Source organism: Sebastes fasciatus, chromosome 1 (assembly GCF_043250625.1).
Source record: "Sebastes fasciatus isolate fSebFas1 chromosome 1, fSebFas1.pri, whole genome shotgun sequence".
In the NCBI taxonomy this organism is placed as follows: domain Eukaryota; kingdom Metazoa; phylum Chordata; class Actinopteri; order Perciformes; family Sebastidae; genus Sebastes; species Sebastes fasciatus.
The window spans coordinates 38492669-38512814 of NC_133795.1; the positions used below are offsets into that span (position 1 = coordinate 38492669).

Here is a 20146-nt window from a genome sequence, read left to right on the forward strand (position 1 = left end):
CTTTTAGGCACATAAATACATAAAGATCTTGTATAAAAACACACACAAGAATCTACACGTTTATAAATCACCCCAGTAATGGCCACTTGCAGCAACAGTAATTGTTCCCAAATTAATGAGATAACATGAAGAAAACAGTCCAAAAGGAGAGACACACAACAAAACTGATGAAAAACATAATTTTAATAGAAACACACAGCCTAATGAAGAGTATCGATACAGATGGAAAGTTATTATAAACCATATATAAATCACCCCATCCATACAAACAAGTGTTAAACAAAGGCGTTCATTCTGCAGTGAAACAAATAAACTTCAGTGAATAATGTCTTTTAAGGCACCGTTGGCTCCTCAATCTAACTCAGACACAATAAATGTATTAAATAAATACACACATGAAATAATAGGATGTTCTCTTATCAACTGATTAAAAACACCAACCTGCCTGTGGTTGAGCTGAAACGATTCGCCAGTTAATGAATTAATCGATTGACAAAAGGTTTATAAGCATAATCGATTGGTCGTTTAATTGTCTGATTACAGCTCCTCAAATGTTTCATTGAGTCTTCCGTGATAATAAACTGAATATGGTTGTGCATCGGCAAGAATCTGGCGATACGGATCACGATACAGAGGTTACGATTCAATATATTGCGATACTTTAAGGTGAAATAATGCGATTCTTTAATCTAATTTTAGGAAAACTGTCATAGTATAAAGAACACACCACCATGTGCATACAATCTGAGTAAAACAAACTTCTTTACGCAATCAGAACAGTTGATCTGCATTTATCAAAGTCTCTGTAACATCCAGCATTACAGCACTACTTTAAGAGGAGACATACACTCAGAGGACGCATCTCTTTACAAATTAAATAAAGTATTGACTGAGTTAATCTTTGCATGTAAACTGTTAATTAAAAAATGATAGTTGTTTTGAGAATCAATACAGTATGACAAAACATAATATCGCGATACTCAATATTTTTTATATTTTCTTACACCCCTTAAACTGAGTATGTTTGAGTTTTGTTGGTTGGAGTTGTTAGTCGGAGAAAACAACCTGAAGGTATCAGCTGGTGCTCTGGGATCTTGTGATGGGAATAATTACTGTATAGACAAACAGTTAATTGATTAATTGAGATGAAAATTAAAATGAAATGATCTGGCAAAACTAATCAATAATGAAAAAAGAAACAGGTTAGTTGCAGTTCTAGTTCTGTTTCATGTACAGTATATAATAGTACAGAATCTCTCACTTTTCTTTTTGTAACTTTTAGTTTAAAATGTGGTATTTGATAGTGAGAACAATATAAAAATGTTGGCATATTGTAAGCAAATGCCATAAAGTAGCTGATAACTTGAGTACAATTGAACACATCTGCAGATCTTTAACATTCAAAAACCCCTGCAGTGCTCCAAAGCACCTCTGGAGGTACTCGTAGCTCCATTAAAACACGTCAATGAGCGTCACCGTTGTTCCTTCATCACCATGAACACACACACTGTAGTTTATTCTGACTCAGTCTCTCATACACCGTCCTGCTGACACTAATACTCACTAGAGCACCACATGGGGATTAATACGCCGCTGAAAATAGTCCCCAATAAAGGCTCTATTTCCTCCTGTTTCTTTGATAGAAACTACAGTGAGCAGCTGTTTGAGGAAATTACTGATATTTGTGACTTGTCTTTAAAGATGTCTTCAGTAGGAATTAACAATTTGTTGACAATAACAAATATATAACAAGCCTCATGCTTTAATATTTTAAATCAAACTGGATCCATCAACTTATCACTTTAGCGATGAAAAACGGGAGTCTCTCGGGAAAATCTTGAGGGTTGGCAAGTATGCAAATATCAGGTTGGAGGTAAAACGATCTGCAGATGGAGCTGATTTTACTCTTAAGGTACGTGTCCACAGGCTTCGTCCTTTCCACGCTTCCCATTGTCTATGTAAGCAGCCTTGCAATGCATTGTGGTAGCGTGGCGGCGCAATTCGAGAGACGGACCGTCACGTCGCCCGCTCATCATTTGCATAAAGTTGAGGCTACTTTATTCAAATCACGGGCGTCCAACGCGACTCACCTCCTCTGGAAACTCCCTAGAAACTAACCGTTGTCGATCCAAAATAAAGACAGATTCATCGACTGCATGGATTATTTCTCTCATAAAATGTTTTCAGAAACACCTTTCTGTCAACTATTTTTATGAAATAAGAGAAGAAAGTTTCCAAACGAGCCGCCATATTGGTTCCGGTTTTAAAGCTGGGAGCAGCAGCCCACAAGGGAAAGTGTTCGTCCAATCAGGTGTCTTGTGTCTAATGACAGCCCATCAAGCGTCCAATGCTGGGAAGCGAGGAGATCCGTTGAGATAAATAACGCCCCTGTGGACACGTACCATTACAGTGTTTCGTATCCTGCTTAATGAAACTAAGGAACATCTTCCGCATTTTACGTGTTTGACCCACAAACTCTGGAAGCAATTTAGCATCAACATGCATAACAGCCATGCTAAACTTTAGCTCTTAAAAAAAATACATTATTTGATTTTTTTTTTTTTAAAGCAGTTAATTTAAACATAAGTATGTTTGAGCTGTTTTGTCAGACTGAGGATCAAAGATAAAGCACACAAGTGAAAGGAAAACTGGCTCGTCCTGTAATGCGACAGTGTGTTTACAATGTAAAGAACAAGGACATTAAACCGTATTTGCATTGGGACTAATATTCAACAGAAAGCACTGAGGAACTCTGTGTTTCCTGAACGTTTGCACAGGATCAAAGTGTCTCATCCTGATTAAGCAAAACAGGAACTTTAAGTTCAATAATAGAATAAAAAGTACATGATGAAGTAGCAAACAAAATCTAAATTATACTGAGAAAATGTATTCCATATGTATAATTTGCACTGCAAAACCAAAACAGAAGAGAATTTCCTCTGTTATTATAACAAAGTTACAGAAGTGGTAGATTCATGTGGGAATAACATCCATTAATTAGACTGCACCGATGCAAATAAGACTTAAAAACCATTCATTCAACTTTATATTATTGTTCAAACTCTGACATTACAACATTTTCACTGAGAGGAATTATGAAAAAATATAAATGTTTCTCTGTTGTTTGTGAAGTATAAAAGATTTTCATAATCACCACAGATTTACAAAGATATCAGGTAGACATAGAAAAATAAAGCACCGTAGATTCATAAAACCCATAATATACAAACACATACATGGAGAATGATACAAAGAAAGACGTTTTGTGGAAAACTGTGACAGTGTAGTGTTGGAAAACGTTTTCCACTAACTTGAATCATCCCCATTGTACATTGTTAGCAAAAGAGCGAGGCTGTTTTGGTCATGTATGATTCTGATTGGTTAAACTTTAACCAGGAAGTTACTGTAGTGATGGAGGCTCTCACCAGGATTACTGTAAGGGTTTGTTTTCTCATCCTTTTCTTTAAATATTCTCTTTCTGCCTCTCTTGAATCCTTATTTCCACTCTTCTCAGACCTCCCCCTCCGTTTGCGTCGGTCCTCATACACTCGTAAAGTTTGAAATTTGTCATGTGACCAAGTCATGTTTACAGGTTATGAACTCATATGTTTGGTTCTATGAGCCTGAATATGTTATGCTGTCTTTTAAGAGTAATATGTCAGTTGTTCATCATATGTTGAAGGTCAAACTACAGCCAGAATAATTAGCTGAATTTAGCATGAAAAAACACTTTAAAGTAAGGCTGTCAATCGATTCAAATGTTTATGTTTTAAAATACTCAAATGCAGATATTGGCATGAGCCTCTAGAGTCCAGTATTGGTGTTAAACATCACAACCAGTGTTGGAAATTAACTTTTTTCTCCTCCTGCCAACTGTGGCCGATGGATTCCAACACCCAGCAGCCACTCAATAGATCACCATTGTTTTTTTGCCCGGTGAGTGAAGCAAATCTAGCAGCCACTTGCATGTTTTACCAGCATTTGGCTGGTGGCTGGTGTTAATTTCCAACCCTGATCACAACACATAAAGTGATAGTGAAATCCAGAACAACTCCCATGTGGTCAACATGTACATTTCAAACTTTTTGATGAGGACCCGAACGCACCATCAAGTCTTTCCCTTCAGAGTCTCCTTTCAACTCCAACTAACGTATGACCTGGTTCTGTCGGAGCTCAACTGCCAGCATTTCTCAAGCTGCTCTTCAGGATGATCAAATGTGGCCGACCAGATCTACAGTAGATCTAATACAGTATCAGACCCGTCCGCACCAGTGCTAGTCCAGTCGTAGAGCCCACTTATTGCCCGTTTCACACCCTGAAACAACTTAGCAGCGTGTTTGACTTCCCTACTTTGTAATTTCTGGAAAAACTGTGGCTTTCGTTTGCAGCAGTTCCTGTTTTGTGTCGATCGATCAGCTCGGATCAGATCAGAATGGTTCAGTTTGCTTGATCCCAGGAAACCTGCTACGAATCCAGAACACAAACCTCTGCTTGTGTCTGTGTGGTCACCTGTCTGTCCACCCATCGGTCCATTAATCTGTCCGTGGTCAAATGTCCCTCCCTCTGAGTCTTGGCGAGGTCGCTAGCGATAGCCAGCGCCCCTCCTTTCAGGAACCTGACAAAGTTCTCGCCGACTAACGGCCCCATGGCGTACATGCCCGGCCCGTCTGCCCCGACCACCTTGTTCGTGAATGGGTCCACCTCAACCGGATTCCTCCTGCACGTGATTGGCTCCTTGGGGATGAGACCAAGTGGGCGGCCATTGTCGGCCAGAAAGGAAAGGTTGGGGTGGGCGCCGATCAGAACCAGCGCCTTTGAGATCTGGACTACCGTGCGCTGGCCAGAGTCTGACTCCAGAACGCACTTCCGGTCGGGTCGGAACGCCACCACCTTGTAGCGTGGGAAGCTCAGGTAACCCGGGTAGGAAGAGGGGGATGAAGAGGTGTTGGAGGAGGAGGGAGGGAGGGAGAAAGGAGTGGAGGGGTCATGGAGGTTCTGGGCGTGGTTCTGTGGTGGCGGGTCCGGCTGGTACTGCTGCTGAATCATCATCTGGTGAACCTAGACGCCAAAGATAGGAAAGAGTTGGTTCGATGTAATTTGTGTATTTAACGCTGACAGCCTTAAAAAGTCACGCTTCTGTTGCCACAAAGCAGGAAAAAAATCATTAGTCGAATTATCAATTGGTCCAATAATTGATTGGTCAATCAGCGGGAAATGAATCATTAATAATTTGGATAATCAACTAATCGTTTACTTCACATTTCAAGCATGTTGTTTTTCTGTAAGTTCTATAAAGACAAGGCGTATTACGAAAAAATAGCAAACGTTATAGCTAGTGTAGCGTTAGCCTGACAATCTTAAACAAGTAACGTCAGCTAAGTTAACACTGCTTAGCTAGCGTAGCTAACGTTAGCCTGACATGGTGAAACAACAATAATCGTCAATAATTTGGATAATCAACTAATCGTTTACGTCTTTCATGAAGCATGTGGCTTTTCTGTAAGTTGTATATAGACAGGTCTTATTACAAAAAAAGAGGTTATAATGCTCTCCTTTCCCAATACCCTGGAGCAAACATTGAATACATTACATTTCTTTATTTTTGCATTTTAATGAAGCTACTGAATATTGAAAACCATCAGCAGCTCCAGGTATCCCGACTCTCCTCACCTTGTGGTACTCTGGGTAGAGCAGTTTGGGCAGCTGGTTGAAGATGAGGCCGGGGTCGGTCACCGAGCGCCTGAAGGCGTGGTAGACGGGCGTGTTGAGATGGTGGGCGGCCAGTACCGCGTCGGCCGCAGTAAGCCCCGCCCCCACCACCAGCACCGGGTCTGACGACTGGTCGAGCTCGCCGCGGGAGATGGCCGCCTCCAGCTCCCAGAAAGAGTGGCAAACGTAGGGCAGGGACTCGCCTTCCACACCGAGCCTGGCCGGGATGTCGTGGGTCCCCGTCGCCAACACCACGTTGTGGGCCAACAGGGAGAAAGGGACCTCCTCTGACACAGCAGAACCATCTAGAAGGAGGAGGAAATAGGAAGTTAATATGTGGCATTTTCTCTAGTTTTTAAACAACATGCTGTAATCAGGAGGGTTTTCATTCACTGTACCTCCCAGCTCTTCCCCCTCTCTGCGCTGCAGTCCAGTCACTCTCCAGCAGGACGGCGACCCCTCCTGGTTGCCAGACTGTCTGGTTACCGAGGTGACGGTGGTTCCACAGGCAAAGCTCTGCTCCAGGGACATCTGGGAAACATAGTGCTGGTAGTAGGAGGCTATCTCTGCTGGTGTGGCACGGTCATTTCGAACATTCCTGGAATAAAATAAACATGAAAATACCTTTAAATACAAACATATAAATTTAAATACAACACAAAAAAGACAGTTTTTTTAATATATATCATCAAGGCACAGAGGCCAACAAATCCATTTACCAGATATTCACTGGATTTTGAGAGGTTGTTTGCATTAATTATAACATTTATAACAATTGAAAAAGTAATGCCTTGTAGGACTACTGTTAGTAAAATAATACGTCTAAAAGTGCTGAACGGGAAGTAGAAAGGTTCCTGGAAGGAAAATTGCTTATCAAATTAATTGTTATGACGAACAACATTTTATGTAAATCAAATGGAGCTCAGCTGGGACTCATTTGAAAAACAAATAGAGAGTAACGCATGAACACTTTGCTCTGTGGCTCATGTTTCTTTATGTAGTATTTCACCAATATGTCTGGTGATCCTGGTGGTGTAATAAGAGATGGCTTTAATCTATCACAATGCTTTAAATGTGGCTACAAAATGACCTCAATATGAGTCCAAACACAAGTTCTCAGAATGGTTCATTTAAACAACATTTTAGTGTAATAGCTAATCATGAAACTTTCCCAGCTAACTAGCTTACTAATGCAACCTACAGACTGTCAGCTAGCAAACATTTGTTTCTTCAGCTAGCTAACAACTTTGTTCAGGTTGCCAGCTAGTTAACAACATCGTTCAGGTTGTCAGCTAGTTAACAACATCGTTCAGGTTGTCAGCTAGTTAACAACATCGTTCAGGTTGTCAGCTAGTTAACAACATCGTTCAGGTTGTCAGCTAGTTAACAACATCGTTCAGGTTGCCAGCTAGTTAACAACATTTTGTTCAGGTTGTCAGCTAGTTAACAACATTTTGTTCAGGTTGTCAGCTAGTTAACAACATCGTGTTCAGGTTGTCAGCTAGTTAACAACATCGTTCAGGTTGTCAGCTAGTTAACAACATCGTTCAGGTTGTCAGCTAGTTAACAACATCGTTCAGGTTGCCAGCTAGTTAACAACATTTTTTTCAGGTTGTCAGCTAGTTAACAACATTTTGTTCAGGTTGTCAGCTAGTTAACAACATCGTTCAGGTTGTCAGCTAGCCAACAACATTTTGTTCAGGTTGTCAGCTAGCCAACAACATCGTTCAGGTTGTCAGCTAGTTAACAACATCGTTCAGGTTGTCAGCTAGTTAACAACATCGTTCAGGTTGTCAGCTAGTTAACAACATTTTGTTCAGGTTGTCAGCTAGTTAACAACATCGTTCAGGTTGTCAGCTAGCCAACAACATTTTGTTCAGGTTGTCAGCTAGCCAACAACATCGTTCAGGTTGTCAGCTAGTTAACAACATCGTTCAGGTTGTCAGCTAGTTAACAACATCGTTCAGGTTGTCAGCTAGTTAACAACATTTTGTTCAGGTTGTCAGCTAGTTAACAACATCGTTCAGGTTGTCAGCTAGTTAACAACATCGTTCAGGTTGTCAGCTAGTTAACAACATCGTTCAGGTTGTCAGCTAGTTAACAACATCGTTCAGGTTGTCAGCTAGTTAACAACATCGTTCAGGTTGTCAGCTAGTTAACAACATCGTTCAGGTTGTCAGCTAGTTGATACATTTGTGGAAGTTGTTTTGGATGTTTACAGATTATAAACTATCAGACAATCCTCTAATATTTCTCCATGATGGAGACTCAGTTGGCTGGGAGTGGAATAAAACTGGAATAAAGCGTCTTTTTCTGATTTAAAGTTTTAAAACTGAACGAGCCTCTCTGGAAAAAGGACCCCTGGAAATGTATTACGACTTGAAGTCTTAGATGTGTGTCATGTTTTATTAACCCTGTTGTGTATTTAACACACATAAAGAGTGGTTATGTGAGTCACATGGATGTTTTACTGTGGACGGACCTGCGTTTCTCTCTCATCCAGTCCTTTAGTTTGAGTCCGGGAAGCTCCATCCAGTTAGCCAGGCTCAGGGTTAGCATGGAGCCCTCCATAGCCTGGCAACAGCACACACACAATTACAATCACTCAGCTGTATTCATCCGCTGCATTGTTTTCAGTGTATTCTCAAGTTTCATGTGTTGCTCTTCTGTTGGGCTGTAGTCACATTCGTCTTGCATCATGTGCACATTGCAGCGTCAGTGTGTGCAAATAAGCAGCTGACTGTGGAAACGATGCTTGTTTGCACACATTACCGTAACGTCTGCTAAGTAAATTTGTCTTCATAGTTCAAGGCTAAAGACAAAGACCCTGTTGTGTAATCGGTGTAAGCATGTGAGGACATTTTATTTAAGATAAATGTAATATTTTCAAGATATTACTGCCAAAAACAGATATATAATCTTCAAGCCCAACATTTTTGGCGGATCATATTATCCCTGTTCTGTGCCATAATCTGAGGGTAGGTACACCCAATAATCCATAGATGGTCAGTATCCTAGCTACGTACATGCCAGGCTCCTCCAGGCGGACCCTTCCCCAGCACCAGATGAGGGACGGCGCGCTCCGGCTCGTATCGCCATTCCAACGGAGACGTGTGGTCCAATCCGAAGTCACTGTCGGGGAGCAGCAGCGAATCAAAGAGCACGGCCACGGGATTGGACGATCGCCCCTCCAAGCCCTCGCAAAGGTACTCGAGATCCTGGAGAGACAGAGGGCGAGAGACACTGTGAGGCACTGAACACATTTATGATCCTTCACTGAACTGATGCGACGTTATTTGAACTAAAACAATCAACTGTATAGACAAATCCAGGGAAATACCGGAAGATCGTGGAACACAAAGCGGTTGCTGGATTTGTCTATAAACATGTGCGTGTTTGTGTGTTACCTGCTCCAGCAGCGACAGGTGAGGCTGCTCTCCCAGCTTGCTGTGCAGCAGAGGGTTGGGGTGCGATGCCTCAGGTGACAGGTAGGGGGTGTAACCTGACAACAGGTATGACAGACAGATGCCCGATGGGCCGTTACCTGAGAAACAGAAAGAGAGAGAGGGGGGTTGAAGCTGAGGGTGTTGTAGATAAGCAATGTACAGACCAAACCTGCCAAATTCAAAAATAAATAAATAAATGTCATTAAATGTAGCAAAAATAATATTAAAAATAAATGTAGCCATTAATTAATCGATAAAACGTGATATAAATTGATATTTCTGTTTTAACTTGCTTCTTTATTTATTTATGTATTTATTTGTATATGTATTTAATTTTGCATTTATTTTTTGCATTTTTTTATTTATTCATTTATTTTTTATTAATTTTTAAAAGAATGTTTATATTTATGTATCTATGCATTCATTTATTTATTTATGCACAATTTTCCCTTTGCATTTCACCCCTTACTTATTTCCCCAACTTATTTATTACTGTATTCATTTCGTTCTACATTTCTTTATGCATTTTTGCCTCATTATGCAAATGAGGGCGCTCAATAAATAAATAAAAAAATAAATACATAAATAAATAAAAGGGAAAATTAAACAGAAGAGTAAATAAATAAGGGAAATAATACAAAGATGAATAAATAAAGAAGCAAATTAAAACAGATATATCAATTTATGTCGCATTTTCTCAATTAATTAATGGCTACAGGTATTTTTAATTTTCATTATTTTTGCTACATTTAATGACATATTTATTTATTTATTTATTTAACGAGTCATTTATTTATTTATTCATTCATTTATTTTGGCAGGTTCTTTCTTCCATATATTATTGCATGTTTGTACTTGGTTGCTGTAGACCTGAAGTAATCAGGAAGTTTGTTTATTTTAGCTACAGCTAATATATATATATATATATATATATATATATATATATATATATATATATATATATATATATAGCCATTGCACAGTCACTGACTAACCATGACACAAAACTAACTGGAACACTGCAGCATGACTCAGCAAGTTTGAATGCCACATATTAGCCAGTACAACAAGCCAATGACTCAGCAAAAGCACATATGCAGAAGTCAAATGCAAAGCAGTAAAACTTCTGATTTGTCTGCTCATGTTGACTAATGAACATCACACATTCACTGTTGAAGACACCAGCTGAGTGTTTTTCAACTAAATAAATCCGGACTTCATTTGCACACAAAAACTGTGAATGTTTGAGGATTTTGCAGCAAAGCAGTAACCTAATACGATGTGCGAGTTTATATAGTCACTCTGAAAGTTGCCTGTGACTCTTTAATCTGTGATGAAAAAACTTTCATCATCCCTCTTCTGGTAAACCTCATGCAGGACAGCCTCACCCATTTCCTGCTGTGGTTAATGTCAACACTTTCTCAGGCTTTTTGGTATTTAGCAACTATTAGCAATCATTGTTCCCACCACTTTCTTCCGAAACCTGATGCGTCACTCCAACAACACCGCTGTGTTTTACCAAAGAACGTCTATTGATAAGAAGTGAAAGTAAATTGTTCGTTCCACTGCAATATCAGCTCCCAGCAGCAGAGCTACGCTTCCACCATTTATTAAACTTTTTGCCCGGCTGCTTCCCAGAGGAGCATTAAGTGAGCGATGGACATAAATGGAAGTGAGAGCAACCTCAAACTTTTTCATATCTAGGATCCAAATTGGGTCGAAAGGAGCCAGTTGAGGTGGTTCTGGCATCTAGCACGGATGCCTCCTGGGCGCCTCCCTTGGGAGGTGTTCCAGGCACGACCAGCTGGGAGGAGACCACGGGGAAGACCCAGGACTAGGTGGAGAGATTATATCTCTACTCTGGCCTGGGAACGCCTCGGGATCCCCCAGTCAGAGCTGGTTAATGTGGCCCGGGAAAGGGAAGTTTGGGGTCCCCTGCTGGAGCTGTTGCCCCCGTGACCCGATCCCGGATAAGCGGTTGAAGATGGATGGATGGATGGATGGATCCAAATTGGAGTCCAATAGACCACAGACCATGGATGTAGAAGAGGGTCCAACAGACCACAGACCATGGATGTAGAAGAGGGTCCAACAGACCACAGACCATGGATGTATAAGAGGGTCCAGTAGACCACAGACCATGGATGTATGAGGGTCCAATAGACCACAGACCATGGATGTAGAAGAGGGTCCAACAGACCACAGACCATGGATGTAGAACAGGGTCCAATAGACCACAGACCATGGATGTAGGAGAGGGTCCAATAGACCACAGACCATGGATGTATGAGGGTCCAATAGACCACAGACCATGGATGTATGAGGGTCCAATAGACCACAGACCATGGATGTAGAAGAGGGTCCAACAGACCACAGACCATGGATGTAGAACAGGGTCCAATAGACCACAGACCATGGATGTAGGAGAGGGTCCAATAGACCACAGACCATGGATGTAGAAGAGGGTCCAACAGACCATGGATGTAGAAGAGGGTCCAACAGACCACAGACCATGGATGTAGAAGAGGGTCCAACAGACCACAGACCATGGATGTAGAACAGGGTCTAACAGACCACAGACCATGGATGTAGAAGAGGGTCCAACAGACCACAGACCATGGATGTATAAGAGGGTCCAGTAGACCACAGACCATGGATGTATGAGGGTCCAATAGACCACAGACCATGGATGTAGAAGAGGGTCCAACAGACCACAGACCATGGATGTAGAACAGGGTCCAATAGACCACAGACCATGGATGTAGGAGAGCGTCCAATAGACCACAGACCATGGATGTATGAGGGTCCAATAGACCACAGACCATGGATGTAGAAGAGGGTCCAACAGACCACAGACCATGGATGTAGAACAGGGTCCAATAGACCACAGACCATGGATGTAGGAGAGGGTCCAATAGACCACAGACCATGGATGTAGAAGAGGGTCCAATAGACCACAGACCATGGATGTATAAGAGGGTCCAATATACCACAGACCATGGATGTATAAGAGGGTCCAATAGACCACAGACCATGGATGTATAAGAGGGTCCAATAGACCACAGACCATGGATGTATAAGAGGGTCCAATAGACCACAGACCATGGATGTAGAAGAGGGTCCAATAGACCACAGACCATGGATGTATAAGAGGGTCCAACAGACCACAGACCATGGATGTAGAAGAGGGTCCAACAGACCACAGACCATGGATGTAGAACAGGGTCCAATAGACCACAGACCATGGATGTAGAACAGGGTCCAATAGACCACAGACCATGGATGTAGAAGAGGGTCCAACAGACCACAGACCATGGATGTAGAAGAGGGTCCAGTATATCACAGACCATGGATGTAGAGGAGGGTCCAATAGACCACAGACCATGGATGTAGAAGAGGGTCCAATAGACCACAGACCATGGATGTAGAAGAGGGTCCAATAGACCACAGACCATGGATGTAGAAGAGGTTGTGTCCTGTGCTTTTGATCCTACGTGTTAGTAAATAACCTAGAACTCCATTAAATCCTGTTGATGTCATGCTACTAGCTACTGGCCGATAGCCGGTTGTTTGGGAACAGAGACGTTAATACATCCACCACGGTACAGGCTGACAGCATACAGCCCATGGGTGTATTAGAAGATAAGCCAATATATCCGTTATTACAGCCGCATACAGCTAGCAGGAAGCTGGCAGGACCAGATATGTCATATGAGCGTGCAGGGCGGTGCAGTCCGTTTTTTACTTAACTTTTCGGACATAATGATTTAAATGAGGGCTATTTAAGTGTTCCTACTGGGAAGTTGATTTACCTCGAAAAAAAATAATATTATCCTCTGATTTACAGACGTCTCTTTATATACATCCATGGACACAGGATTGGTGTTTTCAGTCCAAAATGGTGGCTACAGCAGCGCCATCTAGCAGCTGTTGTCAAAAAAGCACTATTTTCATCTCTTTGGTTTTACGGTGTTGTAATAATGAAGGTCAAAAACACAATCTCTACTCTGCCACTCCTTCTACACAATTTGCTCTTATTTGTAAAAAGATATATTTCATTTGAACTCTCAACACTTTTCTTGCATCCTGTTGCACTGAGATGGTTAATCCACTACAGTGAGCAGCATGTGGGCTTTAAAGTTTACTTCATAGTTGCCAGCTGAGAGGGTTGCAGCGTTCCAGACAACTCGGTTGAAGGAATTTTCCCAGTTGAAATTTCCAAATCCCGACCTTCAAGCGTTCCAGGTGCACGACGCCAAACAAAAAACATGGCCGACCGTGACAAGCTGATGTTTCTTTGGCCAGTGTACACACAGTTGGAATCTCAACAGAACAGCCTCCTCCACATTTTTTGGGGCATTTTTAACGTTTTCTCAAATAACTATTGTGCACAGACGATAACTTTCAGAGATTGTTTAGGTAACCAGTTACCTAATAACAGGCAGAACAAGTTTTATGTACGTGTTGTGAAAAGAATCCCCTACAGGGTGATGTCTTTCACAACAATGACCCGCTCGCTGTACATTATCTCACTTATTACACGGCTACTTACTGAAGAAATCAATATTTTGACACAAAAACGGTCCTCCAGAGTCCGACATCAGAACTGCGCCCATAGCAACGGTCTTTTATAAAGTAATTACAGACCGCAGAACACCGTGATTGACCAATCAGAATCGAGTATTCAACACAGCCGTGTAATAATATATGATAATACAGTATGTATTATGTTAATTAAAGGGCGGGTCCATTAATATATATATATATATTTTAGGTTTTTATATCATTCTGTATCTTCCCAGTGGTGTTCCTCATGTATTCTAATCGTTTTCCCACATGGTGACCTGCTGTAGGTTCAGGTGCAGGTTCAGAGAAGGTAGGAAAAAGGGAGTTGTGCTGTTTCATAGTTACTGTACACATTATGTAAGTTATCAACAACCTGAGCAAATCTAGCTGCTTCTCCTTTAACGTTTCCCAACCTGCATGATGAAAAGGACAACGTGCAATTATGCATGTGACGTCTGTGTGTGTGTGTGTGTGTGTGTGTGTGTGTGTTTCTTACCGATGATCACCACAGGCAAAATCTCTCCAGGGATAATTTCTTTATCATGAAGATCCATTTTGACTGAGGAGAGAAGACATTACTGTTATTATTGTTATTATTATCATTATCATCACTTCAACTTCAAGATCATTTCCATCCTCATCACTATTATCTAAGACAGAGAAAGTAGAGTGAAGGTGAATTAGTTAATTATTGCCAGTCACCAGTCACACAATGGTCAGTCAGTATATTTCCACTGACCTCTGACACACACACGCACGCGCACACACACACACACACACACCTCCCCTGTCTGACCTCATAAGTTTAACATAGCAACATGACCTTGTTTAAACAAAGACACTAAGATATGCTTCACACTCACTTAAAAGCAGATTGTGTGTGTGTGTGTGTGTGTGTGTGTGTGTGAGAGACCCGACGGGAGACATAACAATTAACTATTTATTGTCCTGCAGATACAGAGAATATCCTTCTTGAACTGTTTGAAAATATTTAATGATCCTACCTTACAGCTGGTATCTGTTAGAGCTGCACAATTAATCCAATGTTGTTAATTGATTTCCAGTAATAAATATATACATACATTTGCATAAAGCAGTATATTTACCCACTCCCATGTTGACAAGAGTATTAAATACTTGATAAATTAACCTTTTAATGTACATTTTGAACAGATAAAAAAATGCGCGATTACTTACAATTAAATATTTTAAATCGATTGACAGCCCTACTTTTTATATAACTTACTTCAAGGAATATAACATATTTTTCTACAAAATCCATTTTTTATTTCAGAAAAGAAAATGTCGTCAAAACTGGCACCGATTCTTCAAAATAAAATGTTTCATTAAGATTCAAGTGTAGTAAAGGTCACAGTCATTGTGTTTCTCGACTGCAAATCTCTGTGAAACCAATTATTGAACTTCTTCTGCTTTTGAGGTGTTGACGTTGCAGTTTGGTTTGTGAATCGAGCTCTTTGTTCTTATGTGCTGATGGTACAATTATGTGAGTATCTGCTTTAAAACATGACTTTGCATTATCATCATCATCCTCATTAGAGGAAGCTGTGTGCGATTGTGCCGACTGACACCTAACCGACTTACATAATCGCTCAGGTATGCTGTCATTGTTGTCTCAGGTGAGTCATTATTAATAAGTTATGTGATGCACCTGTTCAGGGATGAATGAGTATTTATACTGCCAACATTTGGCTCATTCTACAACTACATGCACACTAGTATTCCACTATTATTTTGAAAAAGGGCTGTCAAAGTTAGCGTGATAATAACGCGTTGACGCAATTTTGTTTTAATGACTCCAATTTTTTTAATGCATTAACACATCTTGCAATTTTTAGGTTGTAGTGGGCTAGAGTGAAGATACTGGTATCATATGAAACTAAAAAACCTAATGAATCCATTGGTACCAACCATGTCATACTAGCTTGTTGTGAAGGAGGTTAAATAACGCTCCAAAGTTGATTGATGGTGTGATTATGTGAGTATCGACTTTAAAACATGGCTTGTTTCATCATCATCATCAGACAAAGTTATGTGTGACTATTAAATACTTGGCAAATCTCCCTTTAAGGTAAGTTTTGAACTGATACAAAATGTGTTATCAATTTGCAATTCAATATCTTAATCGACTGACAGCCCTATTTAAAACACCAGCTGAGTAGTGGGGAGTGTTTGAGGGGTTAAAACACCGACAAGTTTAAACAGTGAAACATAATATATAAACCGTGAAGTCAACTATGATCTCACTCAGGTACGGTTCACTTGCAGAGGGAAGGGCGGGGTGAGCCGACGGCGGCAGTGCGTTTAGCGTTTAACAATCTGCAGAGTCATGCTTACACAGAAAGAAAAACGTGAAGTGAGTGAAACGAATTTAAGAAGAAGAGGAGGGAGGGAAACGAATGAGAGGGAAGTATGGAGGGAGATAAAGAGGGTTACATAAGGGCAGCGCAGAGGCTGGCTGCAAGCCCAGACAAAGAGTGTGTGTTCATAGCCAACGGGTTTACTGGACAGCACACACACTGTACATGACTACGTGCAGCCCTACTGGCCCAGTCTCCTTGTGGAACTGATTTGACAGGATATAATTGGTCTTCCTTCCTCTTTTGGCAGAAAATGACAACAGCTTCCGCCAAGAGACGATGACCAACGCCTGACTTACAGTAAAGAACCAGTCATCAACGAGCCCATTGTTTTCTGAGTCTATTAATGGTCTACAATGGTGTCACGGAGCTGTGTTTACTTTTAATAACAAACTGGATGCCAAAGGTTCATCTTCTCAGATATGAGGATGTAAAGTGACTTTCAAAGCAAAGGCGGTGTCGGTTTTGTTTGTTTGTTTTATCGACGAACAAAGAAAGCTCCAAAATAAACCACATTAATTAATCCCTCAACAGGTGCCTTACACACCTTATTAATAATAACACACCTGAGACAACAATGACAGCCATGTGAGCGATTATGTAAGTCGGTTATGTGTCAGTCAGTTGGCCACGGTCACACATTCCTCATCCTCTGATGATAACGATGATAATGCAAGTCATGTTTTAAAGCAGATACTCACATAATCGTACCATCAGCACATAAGAACAAAGAGTTCGATTCACAAGCCAAACCACCATGTCAAAAGCAGAAGCATTTATATAATTCAATGACTACATACAATGACTGAGACCTTTATCAGACTGGAATTACTGAAAAAAGGTTATATTTCTTGAAGTAAGTTATATAAAAAGGTAGGGCTGTCAATCGATTAAAATATTTAATATATATATATTTTTTTATCTGTTCAAAATGCACCTTAAAAGGAAGATTTGTCAAGTATTTAATACTCTTATCAACATGGGAGTGGGTAAATATGCTGCTTTATGCAAATGTATGTATATATTTATTATGGGAAATCAATCAACAACACAAAACAATGACAAATATTGTCCAGAAACCCTCACAGGTACTGCATTTAGCATAAAATAATATGAAAATATGCTCAGTCTGGGCCAGACTTAAGACTATATCTTATTGTAGCAGCACTATTATTGAAAGATTTCAAACACCACCCAGCCTAAGTTGATTTTTTTTAAAGTTTTTCTATCGCATGGTGCAAACAAGGGGTTCACAAAAAAGGCAAAAAAAGCAAGAATGATGGTGAGAATCCCTTATTTTGGTGACACATCATGGTTTTATCTAGAACGTTTGCAAACCACTAGAGAGGAAGATCCAGCTCTCGTCACCAGTGTGACTCTCACTGGAGTCGTATTCCTCTGCTGCAAATATAGCAAAGCCCAAAGTCTTATCCAGCTGCTGCTGTTATTTTAATACACGGACACCTCTTTTATTTCATGCACCGCCCCTTTGACCATATGGCACCTGTACCGACGGCGTCCTGAAGTCAGCCTGCGGCGGGCCGGCCCATCTGCAGCAGCCAGACGGTTAATGAGATTTTAATTATCTGCCCGGTGAACGAGAAAACTCTTGCTGGAGGTTATAAACCTAATAAATACAGACTTTCTAACAACGATAGTCAAGCATTAAACATACTAGTACTGAAAAGATTAGTCAATTAGCAAACATTAAATTACATTTAAATAAACATTACATTTTATTAAAACTGGTTCCTGATTCTCACGTTTGTCTGATATGATTGTAAAGTGAATATTTTGGGGTTTTGAACTGTTGATTACACAATCAGATAAATCTGAGGGGTCACATTATGATTAAAGGGATAGTACGTTTAAATCTTCAGGCCTGTTAAAATAACTCCAAATAAAAATATCTAAGGTGGAAAATAACACTGAACTGCTCACAGCTGAGAGGATGCATCTACTGCTTCATCACAGAAGGTAACCTCCAGGTCTGGGAAGTGAAGCCAGTGCTGAAGCTCCTTAAAGCTGCATTCTGTCTAACAGCCAGCAGGAGGCGACTCCTCTGATTGTATAGAAGTCTATGAGAAAATGAGCCTACTTCTCTCTTGATTTATTACCTCAGTAAACATTGTAAACATGAGTTTATGGTCTCAATCGCTAGTTTCAAGTCTTCTTCAATATAGCATGATGTTCATTTAGTAAATGATGGTCCCATTTAGAGTCAGATAGACCATAAAGCAGGGGATGCTTTAGGGCGGGGCTACCTTGTGATTGACAGATCGCTACCACGGCGTTGTCCGGTCTGGGAGTTGTCCGTGTTTTCGTCTTACAATTTTAACCCTTTCACAGTGTGTTTTCACTTCATCAGAGTTAATCATAACATTTTTGGGAGCCTGAAAATGTCTTATTCAGCATTCGGCTGTACTTAGCTCTACCCTCTCATGTCACTGCTGGTTAAAAAAATATAAATATAGGAATATAAACTATATACACACATACACATACACTATATACATAAACTATGATATATAACTACCCAACAGCATATAAAGTCATTAAAATTATCTCCACCTTTACCAGCCGCAACATTAAAGTGTTGATATATATAAATATAAATATTAGTCAAAAAACAGAAAATATTAGTAAAGTATCATATAAAAATTTGTAAAATATCCGAAAACATTAGTAAAATATCCTTGAAATATTAATGAATTATTAGATAAAAATTCGTAAAATATCAAAAAAAATCATTAAAATGAGCTCCACTTTCACCAGCTGCAACATCAAAATTATGATACGTATGTGTATGTGTATGTATATATATATATATATATATATATACATACATACACACACACTGTATATATTAGTAAAATAAGAGAAAAATATTATTAAAGTATTATACAAAATTTGTAAAATATCCAAAATAATATCAGTAAACCATCCTAAAAATATTAGTAAAATATGAATAGATTATCACATAAGAATTTTGTTTTATATATCCGAAAAACATTAGTAAAATATCCTTGAAATATTAATAAATTATTAGAAAAAAAATCGTAAAATATCCAAAAGAAAATCATTAAAATGAGCTCCACCTTTACCAGCTGCAACATTAAAGTAATGATATATATAAATATAAGTCAAATAAGAGAAAAAATATTAGTAAAGTATCAGACAAAATTTGGTAAAATATACAAAATAATACCAATAAAATATTGATAAATTATTACATAAAAATTCATAAAATATACAAATAAATATTAAAATGAGCTCCACCTTTACCAGCTGCAACATTAAAGTGATGAACACATTAATATATTTATTCCTCTGCATAATGAGTACTTTTATTTCTGGTACTTTAAGTATCTTTTGATGATAATACTTTTGTACTTTTACTTAAGTAGCCTACTATATTGTATATCCAGTAAAACTATCTGAATACTTCTTCCAAAGCTGTCTACTGGCTGCATGTAGGAGGAGGTACTGGGAGAGTCTCAGTGTGAGGCTGGTATGTAACCAGTGTGTGTGTGTGTGTGTGTGTGTGTGTGTGTGTGTGTATGTGTTTGTGTGTGTGTGTGTGTGTGTGAGCAGAGACCACCCGCCCACCCTCCAGTGAGCTGCGTGACTCACACCATCATCACGTAAGAGAGAGAGAGAGAACTGAGGACCTGCACGCTCAGTTAACGCACATCTACCGCATAAATAAAGCTTAATAACACGACACACGCCGGATGGATATGAACTGGAGATGAACTCACAGATATGTTTCCTGGTGATGCGGGTCCTCCTGCTGTTGCAGCTCTCAGGAACACACCAAGAACAAACGAGTCGCTTTCTTCTTCTTCTTCTTCTTCTATCTTCAGTCTCTCATGGCACAGCTCCGGTTTCCTCGCTTTACTCTGTTTCTTCCGTACATGTGCGATACCACCGTCCGGCTGGCTGCCGCTCGGAGCTGCACTGTGACGGATTATATACCGCTACAGCCAGTCCGGCCGGCTGGCCAATCAGCGGCCAGCTCTGCTGCCGGCACTAAGCCCCGCCCTC

The 20146-nt window shown here is 40.1% G+C and overlaps 1 protein-coding gene and 1 long non-coding RNA gene across 4 annotated transcripts; one reads left to right on the forward strand and one right to left on the reverse strand.

Annotated features, from left to right (window-relative positions):
• Positions 1 to 165: 165 nt before the first annotated feature.
• Positions 166 to 20085, reverse strand: osgn1 (oxidative stress induced growth inhibitor 1). 2 transcript variants are annotated; one of them, XR_012595535.1, is made up of 9 exons: positions 19861 to 20085; positions 14218 to 14280; positions 9117 to 9253; positions 8736 to 8927; positions 8192 to 8283; positions 6108 to 6307; positions 5671 to 6014; positions 3855 to 5058; positions 166 to 3707 (listed from the first exon to the last, which is right to left on the reverse strand). XR_012595535.1 is itself a non-coding variant. In XM_074647880.1 (8 exons), exons 2-8 carry the CDS (start codon positions 14273 to 14275, stop codon positions 4465 to 4467), a joined length of 1617 nt encoding a protein of 538 aa, XP_074503981.1. In that variant the 5' UTR covers positions 14276 to 14280; positions 19861 to 20082; the 3' UTR covers positions 166 to 4464. The 2 variants fall into 2 exon arrangements, 1 of the variants encoding a protein (XP_074503981.1); XM_074647880.1 differs by having other exon boundaries at positions 166 to 5058; positions 19861 to 20082.
• On the forward strand, positions 19489 to 19946 carry LOC141774997 (uncharacterized). 2 transcript variants are annotated; one of them, XR_012595537.1, is made up of 2 exons: positions 19489 to 19655; positions 19694 to 19946. It is a non-coding gene; the product is annotated as an uncharacterized LOC141774997 (long non-coding RNA). The 2 variants fall into 2 exon arrangements; XR_012595536.1 differs by having other exon boundaries at positions 19489 to 19649.
• Positions 20086 to 20146: the final 61 nt, after the last annotated feature.